Source organism: Xiphophorus couchianus, chromosome 18 (genome assembly GCF_001444195.1).
Source record: "Xiphophorus couchianus chromosome 18, X_couchianus-1.0, whole genome shotgun sequence".
Classification (NCBI taxonomy): Eukaryota; Metazoa; Chordata; class Actinopteri; order Cyprinodontiformes; family Poeciliidae; genus Xiphophorus; species Xiphophorus couchianus.
Window position 1 is genome coordinate 2,790,992 of NC_040245.1, and position 13,122 is coordinate 2,804,113.

The 13,122-nt window shown below is 38.5% G+C and overlaps 3 protein-coding genes across 3 annotated transcripts; all 3 read left to right on the plus strand.

Moving 5' to 3' along the window:
* The first annotated feature begins 2,698 nt into the window (after window positions 1-2,698).
* LOC114161874 (claudin-4-like) lies at window positions 2,699-4,218 on the plus strand. The gene has a single exon (XM_028045497.1). It carries the CDS (start codon window positions 3,053-3,055, stop codon window positions 3,692-3,694), a length of 642 nt encoding a protein of 213 aa, XP_027901298.1. The 5' UTR covers window positions 2,699-3,052; the 3' UTR covers window positions 3,695-4,218.
* A 2,923-nt stretch (window positions 4,219-7,141) lies between these two features.
* cldnf (claudin f) lies at window positions 7,142-8,292 on the plus strand. The gene has a single exon (XM_028045494.1). The coding sequence runs from the start codon at window positions 7,266-7,268 to the stop codon at window positions 8,010-8,012; it is 747 nt and encodes a 248-aa protein (XP_027901295.1). The 5' UTR covers window positions 7,142-7,265; the 3' UTR covers window positions 8,013-8,292.
* Window positions 8,293-9,766: 1,474 nt separating this feature from the next.
* Window positions 9,767-10,787, plus strand: LOC114161871 (claudin-like protein ZF-A89). Its single transcript, XM_028045495.1, has 2 exons — window positions 9,767-10,613; window positions 10,651-10,787. Exon 1 carries the CDS (start codon window positions 9,859-9,861, stop codon window positions 10,540-10,542), a length of 684 nt encoding a protein of 227 aa, XP_027901296.1. The 5' UTR covers window positions 9,767-9,858; the 3' UTR covers window positions 10,543-10,613; window positions 10,651-10,787.
* The last annotated feature ends 2,335 nt before the right edge of the window (window positions 10,788-13,122 follow it).

Below are 13,122 nucleotides of genomic sequence, written 5' to 3' on the forward strand. Positions count from 1 at the left end.
AAATACTTTACTCAAACCATCCTACAAATGTTTTACCAGCGAAAACTGCAGCTGGTTTGATGGGATTTGATCAATTCAGTTCTTTTTTGTGAGGCAGAAACAACATGGATTCTATATAATTACACTTTATATGTCAGTTCATGAGCTAGCTATGTTCTGCTGTTCAGCATTTCTTAACAATTTAAGACATTTTCTGTCAGCTTGAAACTTTGTTCAGGCACTTTGTCCAACATACGAGGACATTTATAGCTTTAAAATATGAGCATTTAGAGGATTTCAAAGTTTGACAACATACTATCATAAATCAGGAGTCTTTTTCTTAAAAATACAGACTTAAATTTGTAATATCTTTGAAAGGATATTACTGAGGCCCTGCGACAGACTGGCGACCTGTCCAGGGTGTACCCCGCCTCTCGCCCGGAACGTAGCTGGAGATGGGCACCAGCAACCCTCCCGACCCCATTAGGGACAAGGGTGAACAGAAAATGGATGGATGGATGGATGGATATTACTGAGCTGTCTGGGTAAACAGCTGCGCAACACTGCCCCTCACTGGTAGAGGAAGAACAATTATTTTCTCATTCAAATTCTTAATTTAGCCTATTTAAGCATTCTATTTAAAATTAGGCTGATTTCATAGTTGATATTTAAGGGACTAATCCAGAAAGTAGCAGCAGCAACACATCGGCTTGAGTAAAAAATATGTGTGACAAGCTTTAATACTCGTTTTTCATTGATAAATGTTAGAAACTGATCAGTTATTAGAGCTTTCTTTCCTTTTAGGCTCCATGTTTACATATTTGTTTCTTAAGTCTGAACTTTGGTGCTTTTATTTTCAGGTCACTCATCATCACTAAACATGTCCATAAAATAAAAATAAAAAAATTATTAGGCTTCATCAAGAAGTTTTGAATAAAACTTTTAACCTCTTCTAGAGAAATATTTATTATTGTGACATTTTTAACACAGAAACTAAGATTTGAATGGTTTGTGGTTGGTTTAGTGGCTAAATAAATTAGCATGAATTTATAATATGTGAAACATGCAGCTTAAAATCAGGAAAAGCAGGGATTGTGTTTAAACACTACTCATGCTTGGGGTAATTAAAACTCCTTTTCAGAAACGGGATCAAAATTACTGAAAACAGTACATAAAAAATTTAAAAATATGAAGTAAATGAAAAGATAAACAGTAAAATATAATAATTGTGTTAAAAGAAACAGGAGAATAGAAACAAAATGATCTCAACTTGTTTAGTTATAGTTCCAAAAACACAGATCTCTGATGACCTGAGGGGTCAACCTGAGCAGCAAGTCTGTGACCTTTCACACACTAAAAACTACATTTGTAAAATAATAACAGGATAGGAGTGCTAAATGGTTCATTTTCCTGGTGCAGGCAACCAGTAAATTACAAAAGATTAACCCAAAAATTAAATCTTTAATAGAATTTGTCCAACATTGAGTCCATAGCTAAACTTTAAGGCCTATTTTAGTGTTTACCCTAATTCAGAGCATCTTAAGTGTTGATTTTTTTCATTTGTTGTTAAATGCAAATGTATTTTTGCTTTAAATTGGGGGAAATTGTGGCTGAAATAACCAGTGAGAACACAAAGATTGTTGCAAAGAGACTGTAATTTGGTGACACAAAAATATAACGTTGTGTGTCATCAGCATAGCCGTCTACATTTGAAACAATAAGTTTACACAAGTTGAATAAAGATACACACCTGTTTTTTTCTCATTGTCTGACATTAAATCAGACCAAACCTGTTCAGTCATAATTATAAAAAAATATTTCTATTTGCTAAATGCAACAATAGTGAGAGATTTATTTATTAAGATCAGAAGTTGTCAAACCAGAAAGCAACATTTTCCAGGTGTGGCCTTTAAATACATCCATATCCTCAGCTTTACCTCGTTGATAAAGAGGCACTAATCATTCTTTATGTTGACTTTAGATTTCGAAGATATTAATAAATAAATTTGTGATATTCTCTCATTATTGTGACATGGCTGATCTTAAACAAGAGAAATTGGGTCAGATTTAACTTCAGACAGAGAGAAATGTATGCAAACTTTTGGTTTTGTTGTAGTCTGTGCTGAGATAGGGAGTGTGAAATAAAAGGAGTGTGAAATAAAAGGGCACTAAGATGGGAGCCTTGACGAACCCCACAAGTAAATTTTCTGTGCTCAAATTTACAGGAAAATGTTGGCGTGAGATGTTTTTTTTAACAACTTATTATGTGAACAAGCGTGATTTTAAATACGTTTCATAGACTTATCCTAATCTGTTCAGGGAGGCATAATAGGTCATCTTCAACAAACCTCTTGTATGTTATTGTTTACATCCGGAAATTTCGCACATGCTCACAACACTGTAGGGCAAAAAGACGATTCTTTTACTTTCCATCCATTACAGCCACGCTGCCACAGTAACAGTAATGTTAGCTGTATGAATTGCCTTTTTCCTTATTTTGTAACTGAACCAAACACACTGAATTCCACATCACATCTACATGTTAAGATTGTCATAGTCAAGCTAGCGCCACTGACCTACTTCCCTCTCCCTAGCTATTTTTCATCATTAAAACTTTTTCCTGATCTTGTTATCTAGTGTTCGTAGTGTTGACAATTAGTATTGTCCCTTTTTCTTTTATATATCACGCAAGCATTTAAGATTTTATGCGTTATGTTGACAACTTAACAGCTAAAACCAATGCTAGCCATCATCAGTGAGTAGCTTTTTGCCCAGGGAGATGGAGTCCATATTGAAGGGGTATCTTCTTTCAATGAAGATCCCAGTGCTGATCTCATTAGTTTAGGTTTCATACTCATTGCTCACCTTGAAACTTGCAGGTCAGCACTGCATTAAGGACACCTTCATAAACTGTGAAGTGTTTTGTGTACAAACACTTCACAGCCAATAGCTGCTGAGGTTGGTGGTATCGGCTACCCTCATGCTTCTGCTCACATAAGAACCTTTACAGTCCAACCTGCGACATTTCCACTGTTTTCTCGTTGAGTTTGGCGTGTCGCAGCAAGGCAGGAAGATGGTCTCTCAGGGCATTCAGTTCACCGGCATAGTCATAGCCTCGATCGGCTGGCTGCTGGACATTGTGGTGTGCGGGCTACCCATGTGGAGGGTGTCCGCCTTCGTGGGCGCCAACATCATCACGGCTCAGACCATCTGGGAGGGTTTGTGGATGAGCTGTGTGGTGCAGAGCACGGGCCAGATGCAGTGTAAGGTGTACGACTCCATGCTGGCGTTGGAGCAGGACCTGCAGGCGGCCCGCGCCATGATCGTCGTCTCCATCTTGTTGGGGATCTGTGGGGTGTTCCTGGCCATCGCTGGGGGAAAGTGCACCAACTGCATTGAGGACGAGCGATCCAAGTCGAAGGTCTGCATCGTTTCTGGAATTCTGTTCATCCTCGCCGGGCTACTGTGCCTCATTCCCGTCTCCTGGTCCGCCAACTCCGTCATCAACAGGTTCTACAACTTGATGATAATCGGAACGCCTCAATACGAGTTGGGAGCGTCGCTGTACATCGGATGGGCAGCTTCTGCCTTGTTCTTGATTGGAGGGGGGCTACTTTGCTGGAATTGCCCCACCATTGAGGGAGACCTTAACTACGTTTCCAAACCCAGATTCACCCCAGTGAAGACCACTTCCGCATCCAGAGAATACGTATAAAGTTTCCCTCCTAACACGGACACGAAGGCTCAAGACAGCTGACATGTCAGCTCATATTTATCTTACTGATGAATCCACGCAAAGTGTAAATATTGTACGAATTCTCAGCTTCTGGCCAGTTTTATGAGGGGGTTTGATCATGAAAAGGCTTATGAAAGGCTTTCTTTCATAATGATTACTTTGGAAACAATCTGTTTTAGTAATCCAAGATATGAATATTTAATTCCTTTTGAACATTGCAAGAGATTTTATTAAATGTCATTGTGATCATTTGTATTTTTAAAGAAATTGACCCTAATAACAAACACATCTATGTGTAAATAAATGCGTAATGCTTTTTCCTTTACTTTTAAATTCTTTTTGTTCTCCATATAGTCATGTAACTTTACTTGTTCTTGTGTTTGTAATGTAAATACACTCTGTTAAAACTGAACTATTACATTATAGTTCTGTGGAAAATTTAAAAATAAAATAAAATGTTACGCAAGGACTTGAATATTCTTCCAGTTTATTTCCTGGTTGGAAAATTTTGGGCGAGTCGTCCGTTTTAACACTTTTCAGAGTTTTAAACCTCAGTATAAATTTAATGAAACACTTGCAAACTTTAATTAACTTACATTTAATTAGACATTTGAGTTTTCTTGTTTCTGTGCTTTAAGACGGAAACGAAATGATGATGAGATTGTTTTGTAATATTTTCCAGGTGACGAACTTGTTGGCGCAGCGTCATGTGACAGAGGCGCGTCTCATTGGTTTTGTGTATACAAAGGTTTCAGTCATGGGACGTTATGAGACTTTTTTTTCTCCATCAGTTTGTTTTCAGAAAAGCTTTCGATGCAGACGGAGTGGATCGCTGTCATCTGCACAGGTTGTTTTCTGTCAGTGCCGCACCTTAAACTTCCAGTTTCAGGACAGATTTTCTGTCCTCGAATGTTTGTTTTTCTTTTTCCTGTGAAACACAAAATACACTTAACAGAAAACAGTTCAGACTCTCCCTGTTGTTTTGTTTGTGATGAAGGGGAATTTTTTTTTCCATTTAGTTAAACTCTCAATATTCAGCTGAACGGACTGAGGTGATGAATTTAAATTGGTTAATTTTATATTTAGGGAATCAGTTCTGCGTTGACCTGACCATAATTGGATGAGTATTGTATTCATCCTACACCAAACTGTCCTGTTAAATAAATTATAATTTGTTCTGATGAACCTCAGATTGAAAGTAGCTTTTAAAGATAGCAACCTTTAAACTGGTATTAAACATACCTCTAATTAATCAAACATTTTGGTAGTAAAACATATTTTTATTGGTTTTTCTATTTTTTTTCCTTAAATGTTGAGTTTTTATAAACTATAAACAACAAAACGTCATAATTAACAGAAGAAAGGCTTGGAAACATACAATCTGTGTGTAGTTGATCTGTAAAGGCTGATACTGTTAGCTGCCCACAAATACTTAAAATCCACAAAAACTTGAAATCTGCTCTAAAGACTCTCATAACTTCCTTCTTTAATGATTCAAATATTCAATAACACATATGTTAGAAGCCATCCTATCATAACTACAGAATATAACATTTACAGACTTCCTTACTTTTGCTCTCAGGATACAGCCAATCAGTACCAAGGAAGATAAATGCAGCTCCTGGATTGGCTGCTTTGCAAACGCCAGCCAATTTCACGTCAAGTAACCTTTCAGCTTCCCGAGCTGCATTTTCTTTCAAATATTTTAGATGTGCTCTACTGAAAAATCCATAAACAATTCAGGAATCACGTTCCACAGAATAAGCCGGAAATATTGATTTATTGATTTATTGATTTATCTATTTTAATTTATTGAATATTACTTCACTTAACTTTGGGCCTTTTTTGAGTTTGCATACATTCCTCTCTGTTTTACAGATTGTGTTGGAGTAGCTCTTCTATTGGAAACCATAATCGTGTGTGTGTGAGTGTGTGTGTGTGTGTGTGTGTGTGTGTGTGTGTGTTCTAGTCAATTTACAAGCCTGACCCAGTTGGGCCAAAATTCCAGTTAACTATTGTGAGAGGCCTCTAGACGGTTATCCACATTGTCTGACCCAAGAACCATCATTTAAAAGTTAAATATACTCATTTAGGAGGTAGAAATAATTAAGGAAACCCTAACTGAGCAAAAAAAGGGAAAAAATAACTTTGATTTAAACTCAGACAGTGAGACAGAAACTATTATTTCACAATGGAAGCATCTGCAGTTGAAACCAGATGTTTACGTACACTGGATAAAAAGACACCTACAGATTTTTTTTTGCACTGTCTGAAGTCAAATCACACCAAACTTTTCTTGTTTTGGGTTAGTTAGGATTACCAAATTTGTTTATATTTGCTAAATGTTGTGAAACTTGAAGAGATGTGAGATTATTTTGTAACTTTCCTCAAATTCAAAAGTTTAAATACCTTTGGTCAGTATCAGGGATTACTAAATGTAATGATAAAAAATTTATAACTTGGGTTAGACCTTTTGGGTTTGCATGCGCTGTATAATGGCTGCTGGAAAAGACCAGTGTTTTGTTGTTGACTTACCATCCAGAAACCACTTGCTGCAGTCTTGTTGGTTGCAAAGGAGGCACCACTTCTGCTTTTCAGCGATGTATTCTATTATTGCGCATCTGTTTGCAGCCATTTTTATTTGTGAGTGCAAACTTGGAGTTGGTGGCGTGGCCAGCAGCTTATTAAGATTTAAAGAGGCAGTATTATGTAAACTTGTTGGGTTTTTTTAACTTTACATCATGTTATTCAATCACCAAAAACAAACCTGGAGTGTTGCTTTGACTATTTCATGCATGTTTGAGAAATCCTTTAATCTCCATGGCAACTATTCAACTGAGCAAAACGTCAGGGTGGACCAAGCCCCGCCTTTGAGGCACATCTCCTCCTCAGAGATGCAGTTTCCAAGTTTCTGAGCTTCTGCCCCACGAAGCAGGTTTCCCCCACTCAGATCCTTCAGACTAGCCAGCAACAATTAGCAAACATCTGGTGGAACTGCTGAGCTCATTATAGTAGCTACTTTTCAGTGCAGCACTGGTAAAAACATTGTTAAAGGGTTAATAGAGAAGACTACTTCCTGAAGGCGGAGTTTCAGAAACAGCAGGAGTTTTTAAAGAGACAGAGGCCCAATTTCAAGATTAAGTTAGGAGATAAAAATTATTTTAATTCATATTTGATACATAGAGCATTTTTATATCAGCTGAAGTTAACAGTTAATTGATTATGCTATAAAATGACAATAATACACCTTTAAAACAATACTGTTCCTTAAAGTGACAAGAGGAGACTGGAGTCTCATTTCAATCCGCTGAAATGAGATTGTTCATGTTTTATATATTCTACATACCTAACCTAACCTGTTCAGGGAAGCATAAAGGGTCACCTTTAAAGTAGCTGCCACTCCTGCACCTGCATGAGAAGGAATCTTGTTTGTCCAGAGAAACTCACCTGACAGCACCTCCTCCTTCCCATTCTGCGACAAACAGCTGGTGAGAGAGCTGCATCTCTCCGAGAACCGACTCACTCCTGCCGCGGACGAAGCCTCTTCACCATGGGGAGGATTGGCAAGGAAGTGACAGGCCAGGTCATCAGCTTCGCAGGCCTGGTTCTGGCCTGTGTCTGCTGCGGCGTCCCCATGTGGCGAGTGACCTCCTACATCGGCGCCAACATCGTGACGGGCCAGGTGGTCTGGGACGGGCTGTGGATGAACTGCGTGATGCAGAGTACGGGTCAGATGCAGTGCAAGATCAACGACTCGTTGATGCGGCTGTCGCAGGACCTGCAGGCCGCCCGCGCGCTGGTCATCATCTGCCTGATCTTCGGCTTCATCGGCTTCATCATCACTTTTGTTGGAGCCAAGTGCACCAGCTGCCTGAAGAAGGACTCCAGCAACGCCACTGTGGTGATCATCGGCGGGTGTCTCTTGATCCTGGCAGCCATCTTGATCCTGATCCCCGTCTGCTGGTCGGCGGCCGTCAGCGTCTCGGACTACCTGAGCAACTTGACCATTGAGACGCAGAAAAGGGAAATTGGAGCTTCTATTTACATCGGTTGGACTTCGGCGGTGTTGCTTCTGATCGGAGGGATCATCCTGACCACATCCTGTCCTCCCAATAAGCCCTATTATCCAGCCTACAGACCGCCAGTATACACCTACGGGCGCCCGAACGTGGCGACGTACGGTCCAGTGTACGCGGCGCCGTCCAACCAGTCGTACACCGGGCCGTACACCGGGAGCTACGTCCCCTCCAAACCCTATCCAACCGCGTACTCTGCTCAGCCGTACGTCAGAAACTGAAACTTTGGTTTGCACTGTATCATAAAACTGCATCTCAACAGATACTGTATTTTTAAAAGATGCTTTGTAATCCAGCAAAATGTGACGTAAAAGTACTTTCTTCAGTAGCTCTGATTCTACAGAGCTACTGAAGAATGTTGTTCCCTCTTACCTGTAACTCATGCATCGTTTTTCATAAGGAAACAGCTGCTGTATTTATTTTCCAACTTTCTGAGTTGCTGTGATTCATTGTTTGTTTCCCAGAAAAACTGCTTCAATAAAATGATTGAGTCTTTTTACATTTTTATGTTTGTGGAGTCATTTCATACCATAATAATAATAAAACAAACAAGAGAGGGTTTTTTTATTATTGTTATTAAAAGTCACATTATAATTATGGAGAACTGACAAAATTAAAAATAAGAGAGAGATATATAAATGGTCCAATAAAAAATCAATACACTTAAAATGCAACATTTTATTTAAAAACGGAGAAATGTTATATTTTTTATGAATTAATTGACTTTCATATTTTTTTTAGTTAAATTCTAACATAGTATACATTTTTAAATTAGTTTTCTTTTCACTCTATATAGATAGATTCATTAATTTATATATAGATACATAAATACATTTATCTTAAAATGTATTTAAGATGATTCTTTTTATTTATCTTAAATAAAAAATGGTAACTTTTTAGTTTAGCAAGTAAAATGCAATCTGAGTTTCTGCCCCAAATATTTTACACGCACACATATAGGTGTGTGTGTAATTATTAATGTGTCTTCCTTAGTTAAAAAATAGCTAAATTTAATATTAAATTGTGAATGTACATTTGTTTAATTTACCAACAAATAGCCACATTTTTAAATTGGTATGTGTGCATCGATATATTTTTGAGATATAATGTGTGTGTTTATGTGTGTGTGTGTGTGTGTGTGTGTGTGTGTGCTTTCCAAAATAAGATTGGAGACATAAAAAAACGTTTGTCTGCAATCATAAGAAGCTGTCATACGGCCTTTAACGGTAATAAATGATTTTAAACATATTTGTAAAGATGTAAAAAATTCTAAAAGTCGTTTTTAATTATTATTTTTCACATAAATACATCTTGTTCATTAGGAATTGTCGTTGGTATTTTATGGCTTCTTCCACTTGATAATTGAATGTTGTTTGTTTAAGAGGATTAAAGAAAATAAAGTCATATTTAATAATTTAGAATATATGTCTAATAGATGAGGCTTGCTTGTCAGATTAAAATCTTGTCAGTTGGTGTTACGCATACTTGTCATTAAATCCATGTTTCTGTATTATAAAATTTTATTTTTATTGTTCTGATGTAATATTCTAATTGTAGATGTTAAGTTCATCTTAACAGATATAAATCTATTCAAAGTGGTTCACTTAGTGATGCACTTCCTTAAATAATATATTAAATTACTGAGTGGACCTGTAGTAAAACCAGGAAGAGACTCCCTAAATGGAAATAAAGATAGTTTTCCACGTCCGGTGAAACTCTCTATTTTAAAAACCTGAAACCAGTTCTTGGAAGCGACCTCCCAGTCTGTCCAGCGTCTTTTGTTGTTGTTTAAATCAGGAATGCTGAACCTCAGCTGCACAAGGTTGTCCATCTTGTCGAAACTGCGTCTCAGCCGCACAAAAAGTCATGTGAAAAATCTGGTCAGACTGGTAAATCTCCACATAATCTGGTTTCAGATCCGAGGTGAAGCTGCTCTGGCTCCGCCTTCAAGCCAGACATCCTTAAAACCAACTGAGGTTTGACAGCGTTTGCAATAAGCTCTCCAACCGGCCGAACTTTCAACTCGTTTGTCTTCTCTGCTCGGTTCAGCCCCGACTAAACTCCATCATGGTGTCAATGGGACGACAGATGCTGGGCTTCATCCTGGCCGTCATCGGCTTCATCGGGACCATCGTCACCTGCGCCCTGCCCATGTGGAAGGTCACGGCCTTCATCGGCGCCAACATCGTGACGGCGCAGATCATCTGGGACGGCTTGTGGATGAACTGCGTGATGCAGAGCACGGGCCAGATGCAGTGCAAGATCTACGACTCGCTGCTGGCGCTGCCGCAGGACCTGCAGGCCGCCCGGGCGCTGGTGGTCGTCGCCATCATCGTCTCCGCCATGGGAATCATCCTGGGAGTCGCCGGAGGAAAGTGCACCAACTTCGTTGAGGACCCTCGCGCCAAAGTCAGGGTGGCCATCGCGTCCGGGGTGATCTTCATCTGCGCCGGGGTTCTGGTGTTGGTCCCCTTGTGCTGGTCCGCCAACACCATCATCATGGACTTCTACAACCCGGTAATGATCGACGCCCAGCGGCGGGAGATAGGCGCCGCGCTCTACATCGGCTGGGCCACGGCGGCGCTGCTCATCCTGGGAGGGGCCCTGCTGTGCAGCTCCTGTCCTCGCAAATACGACGCCCCAGAGTATCCCATGAAGTACAGCGGACCCAGATCCGCTGTACCTTATGGGTACAGCGGATCTGGCAAATCTGTGGCCAGATCTGTTGCCAATAGCCGGGCATACGTCTGAAAGCTGAGAAAGACTGTAAATTATTGACATTTGTCTGCAAAATACCTTCCATGTGTCTTTCTGAAAGAAAGAAAGAAAGAAAGAAAGAAAGAAAGAAAGAAAGAAAGAAAGAAAGAAGAGTGATTGACCGACTGAGAGGCTGGATTCTTGAAAGAGATCTGGGAATCCTCAGCTGAAGACCTTTTTAAAGAAGAAAGATGTGGTGTGAGTTCTGGCACTGAGCGCTTTGTTATCTGAATGTGACATCTGAACTGGTTTATGACCATTAAGACTTCTGGTTGACTTTGTACAATAGACCAGTGATATATTGTGAATTTATTGTATTGTATTCTATCCATTTTAAACATTATTATCATTGTTTTTTTTTATCATTTATTGAATTGTGTTTTTCAACCTCATACGTTTGTAATAAAATATGTTTGTCATATTATTACTGTTGTCAGAGATCATTTCTTGGTCAGAGATTCCCTTTTGGTTACAAACCACCAGAAACACAAAAGTATTTATAAGTGCAGATATCTTAGTCCACTTAAAATAAGTACAAACTAACTCACTTTTCAGCAACATATCAGAGTTTGTTTTAAGTCGATAATTTATTAACATTGATGGAATAGTTCTAGTTTAATTGGAAAATTATTTTATGCATAACATGGTAAAAATGTCTTATAAGTGAAAGAATCTGACGGTGGAACAAGAACTGGGTTGCTAGGCGATGGGCTGGGTTTGGCTGGGGTTGCTAGGTAACAGCGCCAATGAAACTAGAATTATTTCATAAATATTAAGGAATTACTGAGTTAAAACAAGCTGCTACATCTTGCTGAAAAGTTACTGGTTAGTTAGTTTTGTCCTATTTCTTAGTGTACTAAGATATTTGCACTGGAAACTAAACCAAGAATACTGTGTAGGATTTTCTGTTTTTGCAGTGCATGCGCAAAAATTTCACAATTCAAAAGTGTTTCTTTGATTCTCACAGAGAAATTACTTAAACATCACGCTTTCAAAGTCTACCAAATACTAATGCATATTTAAAACTATATTCATAAGTAACAACTGAGACACTTTTCCTTTCTTAGAGGACGAGTTAAAACGTGTCTGTTGGGAAACTTCTGTGCAGTGAAAGTATGTAAAAACATGCAACTGTTCAAACTCGTCAGGCTTTTTCCAGCCCAGTTAAACCAGTTTTACTGTCCAGACCAGAGTCGGAGCCTTTTCTGTTTTCTGTCAAGTTTCTGCCAACATTAGGAGGAACTTATACACACCTCGTTGTTTACACGGGGAAAAAGGTTTGAATGTTTGGAGGTAGAAAGTAAGGCTCACGTTTTCTGAAGTTGTGTTTCAAAGAAACTTCACAGAGGATAAATGTCACTCAGTTACTTACTCAGGTTACTTTTGATAAAATGTTATTTGAACAGTTTGATGTATGAGAAATTAGACTTGATATTTGTGGGAACGGAAACAAAAGGAGCACTTTCTGTTTTTATTTGAGCACATATTGTAGTGTCACTCAGTAATACAATGACGTGTGTAGTACTTTGACAACAAAGTGAACCAAACTACTTTAAAACAAAACACATTTCCACCAGTCTGGTTTTGTACCAATTATGGGGGCATTTTATACCTGATTTATAGTTTTATATAGCCTCAGTTTCATAGAATAAGGCTATGACTTAAATAAAGCTTAAATTGGTTTTATAAAGGCTTTAGAGGCCAAACTGGAACCAGAACCATAATCATTGGAGACATGATGTAAATAAGATCTTCAAAAAATAATATACACCAATTTCCAAACAAAAAAGAGGATTTTATGATTATTTATTCATACAAATATGCAAGCATTCAGAAAAATATGCAACAGGTTAAGGATTTACTTGTTTTTGACTGTAAAATGAAAGTATATAAGGAAGAAATGGAAACTTTAAATCTTGATTTATGGAAACTCCTGCAGTAAGTATAATGAATGGAATAAGTTTCATAGCTAATATCTGTTTCTACATTTTGATCAATGCCTAATCAATGTTGCCAATCAGATCATTAAAAGATGGAGCTGCTTTACATTTTAAACTTTATTTCAATGCCAAATGGATCCAAACTTTTGTCTGTAACTTCCGATAGTGAAGAAATGTTTACATGAAATCGTTGTGACTTTTAGAAATAATTCCCCTTACGTGAGCGGTGTGATGTGAGCACATCGTGATGTGGGCGTGTCAACACACCCTGCCCTGTTTCTGCTATCTGGTTTCACATTCCTTCGTCTGATGTCGAACACGAGCGACTGACTCGCCCACGAACCGGTTACAGGCGCAGTACTTCACCTAAAACTCATCGACAGGGGAGCAGCTTCCGCAAAATCTCACACAGTCAGAAGAAAACAGCTGAAACTGCAGCTCTTATTTTTAGCTTTTAGATTTCCTATAGCAGTCTGTATTACAGCAAAGTTGAAGAAGCCTCTGACTGAAGACACTCGAAGGTTAAAGGACCTTTTCTTAGCATTTAATTTTAAAATGCTAAAAAAAAAAAAATCTTTTGTGAAATACACAACAAAGATAAACTTAAATATTCTAAAAGTATACAAGAGTCAAA

What these genes read in the sequence shown, in the direction of transcription:
- cldnf (XM_028045494.1), top strand. Translation starts at nt 7,266, where the DNA reads ATGGGGAGGATTGGCAAGGAAGTGACAGGCCAGGTCATCAGCTTCGCA.
- LOC114161871 (XM_028045495.1), top strand. Translation starts at nt 9,859, where the DNA reads ATGGTGTCAATGGGACGACAGATGCTGGGCTTCATCCTGGCCGTCATC.
- LOC114161874 (XM_028045497.1), top strand. Translation starts at nt 3,053, where the DNA reads ATGGTCTCTCAGGGCATTCAGTTCACCGGCATAGTCATAGCCTCGATC.